The 19,004-nt window shown below is 49.1% G+C and overlaps 1 protein-coding gene across 2 annotated transcripts in view; it reads right to left on the reverse strand.

Moving 5' to 3' along the window:
* Window positions 1–2,700, reverse strand: part of lhx3 (LIM homeobox 3) — a 189,002-nt gene extending 186,302 nt beyond the window's left edge. For both annotated transcript variants that reach the window (XM_038782330.1, XM_038782323.1), the window contains exon 1: window positions 2,402–2,700. In XM_038782330.1, the coding sequence (XP_038638258.1) occupies window positions 2,402–2,672 (271 nt within the window). In that variant the 5' untranslated portion in view covers window positions 2,673–2,700. The remainder of the gene's footprint in view (window positions 1–2,401) is intronic.
* Window positions 2,701–19,004: the final 16,304 nt, after the last annotated feature.

Genomic DNA, 19,004 nt, shown 5'->3' on the forward strand with positions numbered 1-19,004 from the left:
TTCACAGTGCCAGGATACCAGGTTCAATTACCGGCTTGGGTCACTGTGCACGTTCTCCTCCTGTCTGTGTGGGTTTCCTCCCACAAGTCCCAAATACATGCTTGTTAGGTAATTTGGACATTCTGAATTCTCACTGTGTACCAAACAGGTGCCGGAGTGTGGCGACTAGGCGCTTTTCACAGTAACTTCATTGCAGTGTTAATGTAAGCCTACTTGTGACAAGAAAGACTATTATATCTCCAGACCTTGAAGCACATCATCAGCCCAGTAAGCCATGTCCTAAATTTAATTTGATAAGTTTCCCTGAAAAGCGATTTTTTTTTTTGTTACAGCACCCCTTTAAGGTGCTTTCAATTAGTTAATATTAATTTGTTTTACAAAAGGGTATACAGCCAGACCCCTGTTCCTCGCTGTAACTTTTCCCTTTGGGTCAGCACGGTGACACATTGGCATTGCTGCCTCACAGAACCAGGGACATGGGTTCAATGAGCTGAATGGCCTCTGTCTGAACTGCAGAGACGCTAGGATTCCTGCATTGTGTGCGCACTATAGAATGGCAATGGCAGCACAGTGGTTAGCACTGTTGCTTCCACAGGTCCCAAAAAAACACACTCATTAGGTCATTTGGACACTCTGAATTCCCCTGTGTACCCGAACAAGCGGCGACTAAGCTTACTTGTGACAATAAAGATTATTATTAATTTTATATTGCCTCTTAAGCAAAGTAAGGCAGGTGTATTACAAATGAAAAGCACAAGTGCAAAATGTTAAGCAATGCCAGACGTATCCTCATCCCCATGTCCTCACCCCCCATCCTGTCTTCATCCACCCCCTTCCCCATCCACAACCCCCCTACCCCACGTCCTCATCCACCTCCCTTCCCCACGTCCTCATCCACCTCCCTTCCCCACGTCCTCATCCACCTCCCTTCCCCACGTCCTCATCCACCTCCCTTCCCCACGTCCTCATCCACCTCCCTTCCCCACGTCCTCATCCACCTCCCTTCCCCACGTCCTCACCCACCTCCCTTCCCCACGTCCTCACCCACCTCCCTTCCCCACGTCCTCATCCACCTCCCGTCCCCACGTCCTCATCCACCTCCCTTCCCCACGTCCTCATCCACCTCCCTTCCCCACGTCCTCATCCACCTCCCTTCCCCACGTCCTCATCCACCTCCCTTCCCCACGTCCTCATCCAATCCCCGTCCCCACGTCCTCAGCCAACCACTGTCCCCATGACCCCGTTGCCAAGTCCTCACCCCACCCCTTCCCCACATCCTCTCCGCCACGCCATCCCCACGTCATCAGCCCCCCCACCAACCTCTTCATGTTTATCCACCCCCCACCTCATGTTTATCCACCCCCCACCTCAGGTTTATCCACCCCCCACCTCAGGTTTATCCACCCCCCACCTCAGGTTTATCCACCCCTCACCCCCTCCTCATGTTCATTCGCCCCCCTCCTCATGTTTATCCACCCCCCCCACCCACTCATGTTCATTCACGCCCCTCCTCATGTTTATCCACCCCCGCCCCCTCATGTTCATTCGCCCCCCCCTCATGTTCATCCACCCCCATCCCCTCCTCGTTCATCCACAACCCACCCACCCATCCCCACGTAGTCATGCATCCACACACCCCCCACTCCTCATCCACACACACCCCCCACTCCTCATCCACACACACCCCCCACTCCTCATCCACACACACCCCCCACTCCTCATCCACACACACCCCCCCACTCCTCATCCACACACCCCCCACTCCTCATCCACACACACCCCCCACTCCTCATCCACACACACCCCCCACTCCTCATCCACACACACCCCCCACTCCTCATCCACACACACCCCCCACTCTCATCCACACACACCCCCCACTCCTCATCCACACACACCCCCCACTCCTCATCCACACACACCCCCCACTCCTCATCCACACACACCCCCCACTCCTCATCCACACACACCCCCCACTCCTCATCCACACACACCCCCCACTCCTCATCCACACACACCCCCCACTCCTCATCCACACACACCCCCACTCCTCATCCACACACACCCCCCCACTCCTCATCCACACACACCCCCCCACTCCTCATCCACACACACCCCCCCCACTCCTCATCCACACACACACCCCCCACTCCTCATCCACACACCCCCCCCACTCCTCATCCACACCCCCCCCACCCCTCATCCACACCCCCCCCACCCCCTCATCCACAACCGTCCCCAACTACACGTCCTCATCCACAATTAACCCCCCCCCCCCCCAATCCACAACCGTCCCCAACTACACGTCCTCATCCACAATTACCCCCCCCCCCCAAATCCAATCCATCCATCCCCACGTCCTCCTGCACATTTCCTCTCCCCCCCGGGGGGGTGGGCTCACCTTTCACATCCCGGGCCAGCGCCTTCCAGGTTGGCGCGTAGCTGACACAGTGGCCGCACCAGGACGAGTAGAACTCCACCACCCAGGCGGACGACGAGTTCAGCAGCAGGCCCCGGGCACCGTCCATCTCCAGGACGGCCACCGAGTCCTGGCTGCTGTACAGCCGGGCGGCGTGGCCCTGGCGCAGCAGCTGCACCAGGAAGGTGAGGGCAGCGGTGAGGGCCAGCAGAGCCCGGCGGCCCGGCCGCTTCCCCCCGCCGCACGACGCCATCTTCCCCAAGCCCAGGCTGCCAACGGCCGCGCGGCGCTCGAGCCGCCTCCGCCCCGCCCCCAGGACCGAGCACACGTCATCCCCAGGGGGGCGGGGCCCAACGCTCCACTGTCGCCAGGGCAACCGCCCCTTCGCGCTACACACGCTCATTCATAAAAACCTCTAACAGCGCCCGAGCTTCGGACCTGCAAAAGGACATGGCCAGATCTAAAGAGACGTGTCTACATTTAAAAAGACTCGGTTTGTTTGAAGGTGCATATGTACGTTTAAAGGAACATATCTAATCTACATTTAAAAGTGCCACATTTAAAGGGGCATAACTCCATTTAAAAGGACATAGCCATATTTAAAGGGGGTATGCATATTTAAAAGGACATGGCCATATTTAAAGGGACATCTCCATTTAAAAGGACATGGCCATATTTAAAGGGAGGTATGCACATTTAAAAGGACATGGCCATATTTAAAGGGAGGTATGCACATTTAAAGAGCCGTACGCACATTTAAATGGACATATCTATCTTTAAAGGGGTTTATCTACATTCAAAATGTGGCGACTAGGGGCTTTTCACAGTAACTTCATTGAAGCCGACTTGTGATAATAAGCGATTTTCATTTAATTTCATTCAAATGGCCTGGCCATCTTTAAAGGGCACACATCTACATTTATAGGGACATATCTACTTTTTAAATGACGTGTTGAATTTAATGAGACATGCCTGAATTTCAAGAGACATGCCTACTTTTAAAGAGGCATGACGATAATTAAAGCGGCATGTCTACCTAGAGAGAGAGATTGTCACATTTAGAGGGACATGTCGATATGTAAAATGTCCTGTCCACATTTAAAGAGGCTTCACCATATAAATGGCCAAGTCTACATTTATAGTCTAATCTCGTTATGTGCCACTTTCAGCACCCTTCTTGGCCTTAATCACCCCAATTTACATTCCCTTTGTCTTTCTGTCCACGGCATCTTTGTCAATCTCCACTATCACGGGCAGCACGGTAGCATGGTGGTTAGCATAAATGCTTCACAGCTCCAGGCTCCCAGGTTCGATTCCCGGCTGGGTCACTGTCTGTGTGGAGTCTGCACGTCCTTCCCGTGTGTGCGTGGGTTTCCTCCGGGTGCTCCGGTTTCCTCCCACAGTCCAAAGATGTGCGGGTTAGGTGGATTGGCCATGCTAAATTGCCCGTAGTGTCCTAAAAAGTAAGGTTAAGGGGGGGTGTTGTTGGGTTACGGGTATAGGGTGGATACGTGGGTTTGAGTAGGGTGATCATTGCTCGGCACAACATCGAGGGCCGAAGGGCCAGTTCTGTGCTGTACTGTTCTATGTTCTATGTTCTATCGTTGCCCCTTTCCAACCGCCCTGTCCTGCCAGGGTACAAACCTGACTGGCTATTATTCCTGTGCGGCACGGTGCTTTGCAGCCTCACAGAGCCAAGGTCCCAGGTTCAATCCCAGCCTTGGGTGACTGTCTGTGTGGAGTTTGCGCGTTCTCCCCGTGTCTGCGTGGGTTTCCTCCGGTTTCCGCCCACATTCCAAAGTGTGCAGGTTAGGTGGATTGGCCATGCCGGTTAGGTGGATACCCCTTAGTGTCCAATGGTTAGGTGGGGTTACGGGGATACGATATGGGTTGGTGCAGACTCGATGGGCCAAATTGCCTCCTTCTGCACTGTAGGATTCTGTTATAACCTGCCTGCTTACCACTGGCTGGGCACGAATGGCAATCCCACAATCCTTAGGGAGTAGGAGCTTCCCCAATGAGGGGAGCGGAGAAATCAGTAGCAGGCCCCTGCATAAATAAAGCTGGCCAGTATGGAACCAGCCAGAGAGGAGTGAGCAGCAAGGGAGTTACTGCTGCTGTTGTTTGTATATATATATAGTATATATATATATGTTATTGTAAATAAATGTTATTTCTTTCTACTCTACAACTCATGCTGGATTCTTCGTGGCCCTCGCAAAATTGGCGATGAGGGTTAAAATGGATACCCGTCTAGGCTGCTGAAGCCACCTCCCTTTTGCTGGATACAGGTTGGAAGTTTATTTTCTGTTACACCATGCCTCTGTATGGACGTTTGGATGTCTTTGATGCTGCGCTGGAAAGTTGGAACCAGTACGCACAACGGATGCGTCACTATTTACGGGCAAACAACATCATCGAAAACGAGCACCAGGTGGTCATTTTGCTCACTGCCTGTGGCCCGCATACGTTTGGGGTGATTAGGAGCCTTGCGTACCCAGCTGCGCCAGACACCAAGACGTTTGAGGAACTTGTGACCTTAGTGGGGCAATATTTTAACCCTACCCCATCCACGATAGTCCAGCGTTACCCAGGAGAATCCCTTGCAGAGTATCTATCCAGGCTACGCAGGAGTGCGGAGTACTGTGACTATGGTATGCCCTTGTCAGAAATGTTGCACGACCGTTTGGTTTGCGGTATTAACAATGCGGCCACCCAGAGAAAGCTGTTAGCTGAGCCAACATTGACTTTTCAACAGGCCATTCAAATAGTATTGTCCCGAGAGAGCGCAGAATGAGGAGGGAATGGAGGTGCATGCCTTGGGGCTCAACCCCTTCCGTCCAAAAGCATCTCCCGCACCCCTGCCGTACCTTGGGTGGGGTGGCATCCGGATCGACGCCAGTGGCCCCCAGACGTTCCTCCCCGAAGGGAGCCTTCTCCAGAGCGGATGGATGAGGAGCCATGTCAGTGTCGGACTTGTGGGCGCCAACCCCATCGCGGACGCCGGTCTTGGGGGCGCCAGAGGCGCTGTTGTTCTGACAGAAACTGGGGCCTGCCAAGGGGCCGTACCTTCAATTTGGAAGAACCTGCGACAACTACTCCCAAGGACGTGGAGTCGGAGGATGACTGCCTGTAGCTGCATTGTGTGGTAGCTCCCCGTGTGGCCCCCATTGAGGTGACAGTACGGGTCAATGGTCACACGCTTGAGATGGAGTTGGACACTGGCGCAGCGATCTCTGTGATTCGCTCAGAAGACATTTGACCACAGCAAGTAGGGTACAGACCCTAACATTAACCAACACACAGGCCAGGTTGGGGGAACCATTGGACATTGCAGGAACTACGATGACCCCTGTTGTTTATGGATGCCAGGAGGGACGTTTCCCACTTATCGTGGTGCGCGGCCATGGGCCCAGCCTGTTGGGTTGGGACTGGTTGCGCCATTTGCGGCGGCAGTGGCAGCACATCCTCCAAACAGGTTCTGGAGGGTTGACGGAGGTACTAGGATGGTATTCCTGCCCGGTTTGTGGAAAATAAAAGGGGCCGTAGCCCGTATCCAAGTCGAACCAGGAACCATGCCTCGCTATTTCTGGGCGCGCCCGGTGCCTTACGCCTTGCTCGAGAAGGTAAAAGGAGAGCTCACTCGTTTGGAATCCTTGGATATTATCAGGCCCGTCCATTTCGCTGACTGGGCAGCGCCAGTTGTACCTGGAATGAAGCCAGATGCCACAGTTTGCTTGTGTGGTGACTATAAACTGACAGTGAATACGGCTTCCTGGCTCGACTGATATCCAAAGCCACACAACGAAGATCTGTACTCGAAGCTTGCAGGCAGACTCACGTTCACAAAATTAGATATGAGTCACGCCTACCTACAGTTGGAGCTGGACCCTGCCTCCCGGCCATATCTAACTATTAATACACACCGGGGACTGTATGAATATACATGGTAAGAAGTCTTACAACACCAGGTTAAAGTCCAACATGTTTGTTTCAAACACTAGCTTTCGGAGCACTGATCCTTCCTCAGGTGAATGTAGAGGTATGGGAGGAAGGAGCAGTGCTCTGAAGCTTGTGTTTGAAACAAACATGTTGGACTTTAACCTGGTGTTGTAAGACTTCTTACTGTGCTCACCCCAGTCCAACGCCGGCATCTCCACATGATGAATATACATGGTCGCCCTTTGGGGAATCCTCTTTCAACACGTCATGGAGGGCACCTTGAGAGATTTACTGCGTGTCACTGTCTACTTAGACAATGTTTTGATCACAGGGACGTCGGAGCAGGAACATTTGGAAGCTGGCCTTAGACGCTTTTCAGAGGCTGGAATCCATTTACGTCGTACAAAGTGTGTCTTTCAGGCGAAGAAAGTAGTCTACCTGGGTTATCGGGTGGACCGCGAAGATTTGCACCCCGTCGCAGAGAAGGTGTGCACAATTCAACAGGCCCCCGTCCCGACTGACACTTCGCATCTTTGTTCATTTCTCGGCCTTGTAAACAATTACGTGGAAGTTCCTCCCCAATCTGGCAACTACGCTGGCCCTGTTGCACCTTCTGCTAAAGAAGAATCACACCTGGTTTTGGGGTCAGCCGCAAGAAATCGCTTTCCTGCGGGTAAAACAGCAATTGTCGTCATCTGGATTACTAACCCACTATGATCCTGGAAAGCCTTTGCTCATCACGTGTGATACATCCCCGTATGGTATTGGGGCCGTCCTGTCCCCCAAGGTGGAGAACGGGGCCGTGCGGCCGATAGCTTTCGCCTCCCGCACATTGACTGAAGCGGAAAAGAAGTACGCGCAGATCGAGGAAGGCCTGGCGGTGGTCTTTGCGGTGAAACGCTTCCACCAATATGTGTATGGCCGCCACTTCACTATCGTGACTGATCATAAGCCTCTGCTGGGACTTTTCCGAGATGATAAGTCAATACCGCCCATTGCTTCCGCACGGATCCAGCACTAGGCTTTGTTGCTCGCTGCCTACGAGTATTCTCTGGAGCATAAACCAGGGACCCAGATAGCAAATGCCAATGCACTGAGCCGATTGTCTTTGTCGACCGGCCCCATGTCGACCCCCACAACGGGTGTGGTGGTTGCAACCCTAAATTTTATGGACACCTTGCCTGTCACGGCATCACAGATCCGTGAGTGGACCCAGACGGAGCCAGTCCTGTCAAAGGTTCGGCACATAGTCCTGTATGATGGGCAACATAGACAGCTCCTGGGCGAGTTGTGGGCATTTTCCTCCAAGCTGTCAGAGTTTAGAGTGGAAGATGATATCCTCTTGAGAGGGACGCGTGTGATTGTCCTGGAAAAAGGACAGGGGCTGATACTAAGGGACTTGCACAATGGGCATCCGGGTGTGACCAAAATGAAAATGTTGGCCCGGGGTTATGTCTGGTGGCCAGGCCTCGACACCGACATTGAGAAGGTGGCCCAAAACTGCTCCATTTGCCAGGAGCATCAGAAGCTTCTGACGGCCATGCCCCTACATCACTGAGAATGTTGCGCTTGCATCCAGATTTCGCCGGCCCTTTTCAAAGATCCATGTTCCTTCTATTAATCGATGCCCAGTCTAAATGGTTAGAGGTGCACAAGATGGTAGGCACAATGTCCTGTGCAACAATCAAGAAGATGCGTTTGTCTTTCAGTACGCATGTCCTCCCCGAGGTGCTGGTCACGGACAATGGCACTCCGTTCACAAGTGAGGAGTTTGCGAAGTTCATGAAGATGAACGGCATACGCCATATCCGCACCACTCCATACCACCCGGCTTCCAATGGGTTGGCGGAGCACACAGTGCAGATATTCAAACGAGGCATAAAGAAGCAGTCTTCCGGGTATATGGACACAAGACTGGTTCGTTTTTTGTTTTCATATAGGACCACTCCACATGCAGTAACTGGGGTAGCTCCCGTGGAACTCTTAATGGGCCGGAGACTATGCACCTGCCTTAGCATGGTTTTCCTGGACATTGGCGCAAAAGTACGCCGCACTCAAGAATGGCAGGTACATGGCCTTTCTCGGCATTGGCTGATTCGGCAGTTTGCGCCCGGTGACCCAGTGTTCGTTCGAAATTTTGCTGGTGGTGCCCACTGGATCCCTGGCGTAATCTTTTGCCAAACGAGCCTTATCTCTTACCAGGTGCAAGCCCAGGGTCGTCTCCAGTGCAAGCACGTAGACCACGTTTGGTCCAGAAGACCATTTCTTTCAAAGATTCCCTGCCCCCGGAGCTCACTTCTACAGCTACAGAGACCAGACACAGTGGAGAGTATTCCTCACAATCTTCCTCTGGTGCCTCACTCAAATCCTGCGCAGGTCATTGCAGAACCGCGTGGAGATAGGGACGCCGAGATGACGGAGGCAGCAGACTCCGACTCCGAGATGGAGACACAGGACGCCTCAGAAGGGGAATCCTTGGGCCCATGGGCTATGGATGTGCAATCGTTACGCCATTCATTACAGAAGCGCCATTGTCATTACATGCCACCCTATCCAGCGCCTCGTGCAAATGGCCACCCTATCCAGCGCCTGCGGCAAAACGAGTCCGACGTCCTCCTACGCCAGGGTCTTCGGTTGGTTCCTTTTACTTTTGGCTGGGAGCGATGTTATAACCTGCCTGCTTACCATTGGCTGGGGACAAATGGCAATCCCACAATCCATTGGCTGGGGGGGGGGGGGGGGGGGGGGGGCGTGAGCAACGTGTGTGTGTGTGTGTGTGTGTCAATGTAATCATTTCTGCCTCTATCAGTTTAATTCCTGAATTGATATTCAATCTGAATCAAATAGAAAGGGGCCACCGTTTACATTTCATTCAAGTAAACTGCCTTGCTGACTCACTGTGATCTAGTTCAGTGTTTTTCAAACTTTTTTGCCCGGGGCCCATTTTTACCAACTGGCCTTCCTTCGGAACCCATGCAGGCCAACCATCGAGACCCACCATTTTCTCTTACCTTTAATGCGAGAAGTGAGCCTGGGCTTATATTCTATAGTCTAGAGCAGTGAAGAATGAGAAATTACCTCATTGAAACAGGCATTATTCTCTCAGGACTCTAAGAGCAGATGCAGAATGTAAATTTTCCTTAGATGGGTGGTTTACAGCCTGGGGATGTAGTCTGCAAATTACAATGTGCCAATTTTAGACATAGATGAGGAGGAATTACTTAACTCAAAGTATTGTGAATCTTTTAAATCTTTAAAATTCACTAACAAAGAGAGTTCTGCAGGCTCAGCCATTAAGCATATTCAAGGCAGATGCAGGAAGACTGAATTGAATTAAAAACAAAACCTTCTCCTGGGTCAGCATGCTGACGTCAGGAGGAGGCAGTGTTTCTCTCTGGGCTCCAGGCATGAAAAATGAAAAAATGAAATGAAAATCGCTTATTGTCACAAGTAGGCTTCAAATGAAATACTGTTAAAAGCCCCTAGTTGCCACATTCCAGCGCCTGTTCAGGGATGCTTGGTACGGGAATTGAACCGTGCTGTTGGCCTGCCTTGGTCTGCTTTAAAAGCAAGCTATTTAGCCCTGTGCTAAACCAGCCCCTTCTGTGCACTGATGAGTGGGCACGCATGAGCAGCGCGCCCGCATTTAAAAAGAAAATTTAATTTTTGATTTATAAATTTAGTGTACCCAATTAAGGGGCAATTTACTGTGGCCAAATCCACCTAACTTGCACATCTTTGGGTTGTAGGAGCAAAACCCACTCAAACACGGGGAGAATATGCAAACTCCACACGGACAGTGACCCAGAGCCGGGGTTGAACCTGGGACCATGGCGCCGTGATGTAGCAGTGCTAACCACTGTGTTGCCCTGTGCCTGTATTTCTAAAGCCGCTCACAGCCGGTGTTTTTAAAAGCCGGCTGCTACGGCTATTGTGCCTGAATTCCCGCGATCGGCAACGCCACAATGGATGGTTCTGCGACCCTCCCAACATCGACCTGCGACCTACGGGTGGGTCGCGACCCCCACTTTGAAAATGCGTGATCGAGTTTAAGCTTATAACCTACTATTTATAGAGGTTTTAGGAGTTGAGCAGATAAATTGGCAGTGCAGAGAACTTTAAAAAGTGCAATCGATATTTCCTTTCGTAGCCCTGACTCTCATCCAATCTCAGTAAGATTAAATTGAGTTTGAGGGAAGTAAAGAAGAGGGAAACATTCCTTTGTTTGTGGATTCACCACACACCACTGTAAGATGGAATTTTTTTCAACAAAATTCAAAATTTTTCACCCAAACAGAACAATTCAGCACAAAATTACACAGCCATTTACTAAAACACTGCAAACTTTATTTCAGGTGAAAATACAATGGAGGTTTATAAATTTTAATATAAACTTTATAAAGGAAATATATTACGTAAAATTGTTTTCCTGGGTATTATTATTTACAGCAATTATGCAGCTAGGATTTGGAATAACTCATTGACAACATTTCAGAATAATTTAACTGCTTCATTATTATGCTTTGAGATAGTCCAGTACCAATCTGTTGTAAAAAGGAAAATCTTTAAAACAATCAGAAAAGCAAAAAACCAAAAAAGACAAAAGCATCTTCAAGAAATCACTGTAAATCATTTATGCAGAACCATATTACAGGGTGAATCTCAATGAATCAAACGGTCAATAACACACATTTGTAAAAAATAAAGTTAACATCTGAACGCTGTCTTTGGTATAGGAAACTGAAGTATAGAAACTGAACAGCAAAGTCTAGGAAAACCCCAAGATTGAGCCCAATCTCGACTATCCTTTGTATCTGGGGCTTGAAAATGAAAATCGCTTATTGTCACAAGTAGGCTTCAAATGAAGTTACTGTGAAAAGCCCCTAGTCGCCTCATTCCGGCGCCTGTTCGGGGAGGCTGTTACGGGAATTGAACCGTGCTGCTGGCCAGCCTTGGTCTGCTTTCAAAGCCAGTGATTTAGCCCTGTGCTAAACAGCCCCAAACTGCTTCCATTGACAATCAACACCAAGGAAAGATTGAGCTCAGTGTGACAGGGTGAGTAATAGAATATCTTGGTTCTCATAGAATCATAGAATTTACAATGTAGAAGGAGGCCATCCGGCCCATCGAATCTGCACCGGCCTACTTAGCACACGTCTCCACCCTAACCCCATAACCCAGTAACTCCACCGAATCATTTTGACACTAAGGGGAAATTTATCATGGACAATCCACCTAACCTGCACATCTTTGGACTGTGGGAGGAAGCCGGAGCACCCGGAGGAAACCCAAGCAGACACGGGGAGAAAGTGCAAACTCCACACAGACAGTCACCCGAAGCCGGAATTGAACCCGGGACCTTGGAGCTGTGAGGCAGAAGTGCTAACCACTGTGCTGTTCGTGTTAGTATTCTCCAATGACTGGTCACTGGTGTGACATCAGAGGAGGTCATGTCCTTATCATTGTCAATTTTGAGCAACTGAATAAATCATTTTGAGAACAAATTGGGGAAAAAAACAAATAAAGTTCAACTAATTTCTAGGAGTTTATAAGATATCAATAGGACTTTCAGGACAGTTCATTATAAAGCAATTATAGCCAAGGATAATTAAGGAGTGAAGTCACCCCGATGGCGTGCGTGGCCATGAATGGGAGGAGGTCAGAGTACTTCCGGCTTTACCGAGGGACCAGGCAGGGTTGTCCCCTGTCCCCCTTGTTGTTTGCACTGGCAATCGAGCCGCTGGCGATGGCGTTGAGGGATTCAGAGAGGTGGAGAGGCTTGATGCGAGGTGGGGAGGAACATAGGGGGTCGTTGTATGCCGATGAGCTGTTACTGTATGTGGCGGACCCGGTGGGAGGGATGTCGGGGATGATGGAGCTGCTAGCTGAGTTTGGGACCTTTTCAGGTTATAAATTAAATTTAGGCAAAAGTGAGGTGTTTGTGGTGCACCCTGGCGACCAGGAGGAAGGAATTGGTAGGCTCCCGCTTAGGCGGGCAGGGGAGAGCTTTAGGTACCTGGGGGTGCAGGTAGCCAGGGACTGGGGGACTCTCCCCAAACATAATTTCACCAGACTTGTAGATCAGATGGAGGAGGAGTTCAAGAGGTGGGACATGCTGCCATTATCGTTGGCGGGGAGGGTACAGTCCGTCAAAATGACGGTGCTTCCGAGGTTCTTGTTCCTCTTTCAGTGCCTGCCCATCTTTATCCCCAGGGCCTTCTTTAGGAGAGTGACTAGCAGTATTTTGAGCTTTGTGTGGGCACATGGGACTCCGAGAGTGAAGAGGGTGTTCCTGGAGCGAGGGAGGGATAGAGGCAGGCTGGCGCTGCCCAACCTTCTGGGGTACTATTGGGCAGCCAATGTGTCAATGGTGCGTAAATGGGTGATAGAGGGAGGAGGGGCGGCGTGGAAAAGAATGGAGATGGCGTCATGTAGAGGTACGAGCCTGGGTGCCATGGTAACGGCGCCGTTGCCGCTCTCCCCTAAGAGGTTTACCACGAGCCCGGTGGTGGCGACCCTAAGAATCTGGGGACAGTGGAGACGGCATCGGGGGGAAACAGGGGGCTCGATGGAGGCTCCACTGGGTGGCAATCATCGGTTCATCCCGGGGAACAAGGATGGGGGATTTAGGGGGTGGCAAAGGGCGGGCATCAGTAAATTGAGGGACCTGTTTATTGGCGGGAGGTTTGCGGGCCTGGGGGAACTGGAAGATAAATTTGGGCTTCCCCAAGGGAACATGTTCAGATACTTGCAGGTAAAGGCGTTTGCTAGGCGACAGGTAGAGGGATTCCCTTTGCTGCCCTCGCGGGGGACGATGGACAGAGTGCTTTCGGGGGTATGGGTCGGAGAGGGGAAGGTGTCTGACATCTATAAGGTAATGCAGGAGGTGGAGGAGTCATCAGTGGAGGAGCTGAAGGCTAAATGGGAGGAGGAACTCGGGGAGCAGATAGAGGACGGGACTTGGGCGGATGCCTTGGAGAGAGTCAACTCTTCCTCCTCATGTGCGAGGCTTAGTCTCATCCAATTTAAGGTGCTGCACCAGGCCCACATGTCCGGGACTAGGATGAGTAAGTTCTTTGTGGGTGAGGACAGGTGCACCAGATGTTCGGGGAGTCCAGCGAACCACGCCCATATGTTCTGGGCATGCCCAGCACTGGAAGAATTCTGGAAGGGGGTGGCGGGGACGGTGTCGAGGGTGGTTGGATCCAGGGTCAAACCAGGGTAGGGACTCGCGATTTTTGGAGTTGCGGTAGAGCCGGGAGTGCAGGAGGCGAAAGAGGCCGGTGTCCTGGCCTTTGCGTCCCTAGTAGCCCGGCGGAGGATCTTGCTGCAGTGGAAGGATGCGAGGCCCCCAAGCGTAGAGACCTGGATCAGTGACATGGCGGGATTTATAAAATTGGAAAGGGTCAAATTTGCCCTGAGAGGATCAATACAAGGGTTCTATAAACGATGGCAGCCTTTTCTGGACTTCCTGGCTCAAAGATAGGTAACTTGTTCAATAGCAGCAGCAACCGGGGGGGGGGGGGGGGGGGGGGGGTGTGTTCCTTATTGTAGTTTCTATTCTGTAACTTTATATTATGTTAATTTGCGTTGTTGTTAAAATGCTGTGTTGTTCATGAGGTGGGGCGAATGTTTATGATTGCTAATATTATTGTTATTTTTGGTATTTTACTATGGTGCGTTATTGTTGCATAAATTCAAAATTTTTCAATAATAATTATTTTTAAAAAAAGGAGTGAAGTCACTGAGTTAAAGCTATTTTGTTTTTTGGCAAGTTGTATAATGTCGCTAGCAGGAGTTCTCAGATTGCTTGAATTTCACATTGCCTACAGTACAACTGCAACTGATGTGAAATGAACTAATGATGGATTGGCTGGGAACTTTACAATCTTAATGAACTAGCTGCTCAGACAGTTAGCTAATCAGTAGCATTTAAAATGTAAGTGGCATTGAACAGTGGGGCGCCTCAAGAGAAGGTACGAGAACATGTTGTACTCTGCTTGCCTGACCAGTAAGCGATGCAGAGCCAAGTCATGTAACTCAGGATGGCTGGCTCCATGTCTTGGTCTCATATTGTGTCATTTGCAGGTTCTGGTCGCAAACCTGTTGAATGGGTGTCCTTAGTCTCAAACCAATATCTGTCATATGAATGGACCTGGTCCTAAACCAAGATCTGAAATATGAACGCTTGTGATCCCAAATAAATACCCATGGTTCTGGTGTCAAACTAATTCCTGTTGGGATTACAGCATGACTAGAAACACTTTTGTGGGAACCACGGTGGGGCAGTGGTTAGCATTGCTGTCTCACGGCGCCGAGAACCCAGGTTCGATCCCGACTCTGGGACACAGTCCTTCTGGAGTTTGCACATTCTCCCCGTGTTTGCGTGGGTTTCACCCCCACAACCCAAAGATGTGCAGGGTAGGTGGATTGGCCACGCTAAATTGCCCCTTAATTGGGGAAAAAAATAATTGGGTACTCTTAATTCATTTGAAAAAAAGCAGAATAAACCACTTAATTTCCATAGCATCAACTAAAACCCTCATTATCAGTGCTATCTTATCACTGTTGTACATCTATATAATGATCATGGTTTAGAGTTACTTTAAAATAATATTCCCAATTTTAAAAGCCAGTTATAATGATCTTCTATAGTAATAACTATAGATATATGTAACAGTTCAGATTATCTTTTCTGGTTTACAAATGTTTACCTGTTGCATGTTAATTTTAATTTGCTGGTTGGCAAATTTGATTTATTTTATTAAAATGGTTTTACTCCAAAAGATTTCACTGGAATAGGGCTTCCCCATTGGTTCAGTGATTGTGGGATACCGAGTCACAACAACCCAGAAGGCAAGTGCTTTAATTAGCTGATTTTATTCGGAGCAGAAGTGAGGATGGTAGAAATGGAGCCAAAACCCCTGGGTCAAGAACATAAGAAATAGGAATAGATCGTACAGCTCCTGAAGCATAACAGATCTTCTGCCTCAACTCCACTTTCCTGGCTATTCCTCCCATCCCTTCATTCCCTGACTGACCAGAAATCTACCTATCCCCAGCCTTAAATTCATTCAATGGTGGAAAATCCACCATCCTCTGGGAAAGAGAATTCCAAAGATTCACAACCCTTGAGTGAAGAATTTCTTCCTTGTCTCAGTCCAAAATGATGTGTCCCTTACCCTGAAACTGTGCACGCCGCCCTCCATTGTTTTAGATTCCCAAGCAAGGGGAAACAACCTCTGTGTCTACCAGGTCAAGCCCCTTCAGAACCTTGTATGTTTTACGGAGATCACCTCTCATTCTTCTGAACTCCAGAGAATGTAGGCCCAATTTATTCAGCTTCTTATCATAGGACAACCCTCTCATCCCAGGAGCCAGCCTAGTGAACTTTCACTGTGTTTCTTCCAAGGCAAGGAGATACTTCCTTAAAGCTGGAGACAAAGACCGCACACAGTACTCCAGGTCTGGCCCCTGGAACAAGACTTCCTCATGGCTGGACTCCCATTAGGCAATAAAGACCAACATGGCGTTTCCCTTCCCATTTACCTGCACACTGATTTGGGGTTTGGAAGCTGGGGAGAGAAAAAGCATTGCGAGGGTCCCCATTCCTGATAGCTACGATGTGACTTATACCTCTGAAGGTTAAGGACATGGTATTTGAAGGTTTAACCCCTTCCACCCCACCATGGTCAAACAGCCTCCTCTACGCTGCATACATAGAATTCAACAAGGAACTCGAGTACTGTTGGCACCAGTAAATGTCTGCACCCTCACAAAAAGATGTGAGGAGAAAAACCTGACTGTGAACATCATTAACATTAACAGAAAATATGTTGGGTGGATTCAGGTAATACATTTGTCTGATGCAGACACAGTTGGAGAATCATTCATTTAAATCTGGCAACTACATCATTATTGTATGGGGAGATGCCAACTTTGGGCCTTCCATTTAAGATTTATACATTTCCAAAGCAACCACATCTGTCATAGTTTAACCAGTGAATCTGATGCACCAGAGTGAGAAATAAATGGGAACTGTTGAACTTTGAGTACTGATTGAAAATGACTCAACACTAAAAGCTTGAAACATTCCTTCAAGAGGTAAAACCACTTGTGCATCTGGGGGATTTGTTTACCAAGCACAATAGACAATGTCTGGCCTGTAACAAGTGACAAAGCCTGGGTAAGACTGGTTTCAAGGCAGATGTTGAGTTGGGGAGAAAACAACTGCACTATATTAGCAGAAGAGTTCTGTCATTGCCAGTTCTATCATGTCCTAAGAGACACAAACAAGTGCTGAAATGTCGAGCTGTTTATTCACAACGTTCACTTAGCTCCAAAGATTTTACAGCTGAACTTTTGAATATTGCAAACGAGCTACCGTCACTGCATTTTGCAATGGTTAAGTGGGTCAACTGCTGCATAAAAATAACCCAGGCAAACACAGGAATGTAGCATAAACTGGCCGTACATCATTTTCACTGATTACACTTCTTACCCCAATAGGTGATGTCATTTAATCTTATTGTGCGGGTGACACCCACTAAATACCGGCTTGATTTAACACAAAGTAAGGCACTTGATTAAATTAGCACTCAGTGCTCACTTTGTCATAAAACATTATTACAGGATTCAAACAAGTAACCACTCCATAATCATTTCCACAGAATCTATACCATTTTTTTTCCTGCTGACTGGATATCCTACAGTGAGCCACAATTACCCTCAGAGTACCAGCCAAACACAGCTGTGCCCAGCCTGCATGAAGTGTCCCGTTGTTTGCCTAATTAATAGGCTGCCCTACAGTTAATCCTTCACTGTTCCTGTCTCTTCCACAGCTTTATCATCCTCTCTTTCTTGTCTCTGTAAGTTTCCCTGTTAAGTGCACTTGCTGTTTATTGACCATTAAGCTGGCAACTCCGAATTACCAGAGAATGTGGAGCGCACAAACAGGCCATTCGGCCCAACTGGTCGATGCTGATATTTATGCTTCACACGATCCTTCTCCTACTCTACTTCATCTAACCACATCAGCGTTTCTTTCTTTCTTTTAAAAAAAATGTAAAGTACCCAATAAATTTTTTTTCCAATTAAGGGGCAATTTAGCGTGGCCATTCCACCTACCCTGTACCACCTACCCTGTACATCTTTGTGTTGTGGGGGTGAGACCCACGCAGACACGGTGAGAATGTGCAAACTCCACACGGACAGTGACCCAGGCCCAGGATCGAACCTGGGTCCTCGGCGTCGTGAGGTAGCAGTGCTGCAACAGCATATCTACCTTTCTGTTTCATGTGTTCATCAACTTCTCCTACATTGAATGTGCGCTATTTGCCTCAACTATACCCTGTGCTGGCAACTCCAAGACCTTTCTCCAAAATATGTTTTTCTCTGAAAATGAAAATGAAAATCGCTTATTGTCACGAGTAGGCTTCAATGAAGTTACTGTGAAAAGCCCCTAGTCGCCACATTCCGGCGACTGTCCGGGGAGGCTGGTACGGGAATCGAACCGTGCTGCTGGCCTGCTTGGTCTGCTTTATAAGCCAGCGATTTAGCCTTGTGAGCTAAACCAGCCCCTAACTGGTCACGTCAGTTCTGGGGTTTTCCTCTCCTTCTTGAGGTTGATTTCCATAGACACTGAAGAACTGTTGGGACCTTTAAATTGACAATACTTTTAATGACCAGGAATTATTTGCAAAGAATTTGTCTGCAGAAATTCCTTCCTTCTGCCCAAAGAGCTTCTAAAAAAAGAAAATAATCCTTTCTTGGGATGCGTGTGTTACTGGCAAGAGTGCCGTTTATTGACCATCCCTGGTTGCCCTCACAAATAGTCGTGGTGAGCCTTCTTCTGCAGTCCGAGGCAGCAAGGCCCTCCTGCAGTGCCGCTCAGCAGAGGGACTCAGGGTTTTGACCGAGCAGCATGTTCACGTCAGGATGGTGTGTGACTTGGAGGTGCTGGTGTCCCGATGCAGCCCCAAGCCATGCCCTTTCAGGTGGTGAAGTTCTTCAGCTTTTTGACATTCTAAAGCTGGATGGTCAATGCATTCAGTCGCTCAACCGTTACTGCTCTTTGCCAGCCACACAAAGGAAGCATGGAAGTATCTTGCCCCTCATATTTCCTCCCGCCCTGTGTGGAAACTCTACATCTTCTGCAAGATGGAAATTCTCTCTCTTAATTGTTCTCAGGATGTGCTGCTTCGCTGGCAAAGTCAGCATTTATTGCCCATCCCTTGAGCAGGCACTGATGGGCTACCTATACCTGAGTGGCTTGCTGGCTCATTTCAGAGGGAAGGTAAGAGTCAGCCAATGTAGGCAGATTTCCTCCCTTAAAGCTCATTTGTGAGCCCGATGGAACTAAATTTCAACGAGTCTCAATGATCATTATTAACAAGACTCACGATTTATTTATTGATTGAATTTAAGTTCCTCCAGCTGCCACGGTGGGATTTGAACTCATGTCTCCAGACCATTTGTCTGGGCTTCTGAATCACTTTGCTGCACCCCCCAGCCATCCCATGGGCAATTACAGCTCAAATCCTCCAGTGCTTTCACAGACCACATGATAGCAGAGAGAGACAGGCAGTGAGGAGATACAAGATAACTTATCATTTAAAACTGTCATTCAAACCTGCCATATACA

This window comes from Scyliorhinus canicula, chromosome 21 (genome assembly GCF_902713615.1).
Source record: "Scyliorhinus canicula chromosome 21, sScyCan1.1, whole genome shotgun sequence".
Lineage (NCBI taxonomy): Eukaryota > Metazoa > Chordata > Chondrichthyes > Carcharhiniformes > Scyliorhinidae > Scyliorhinus > Scyliorhinus canicula.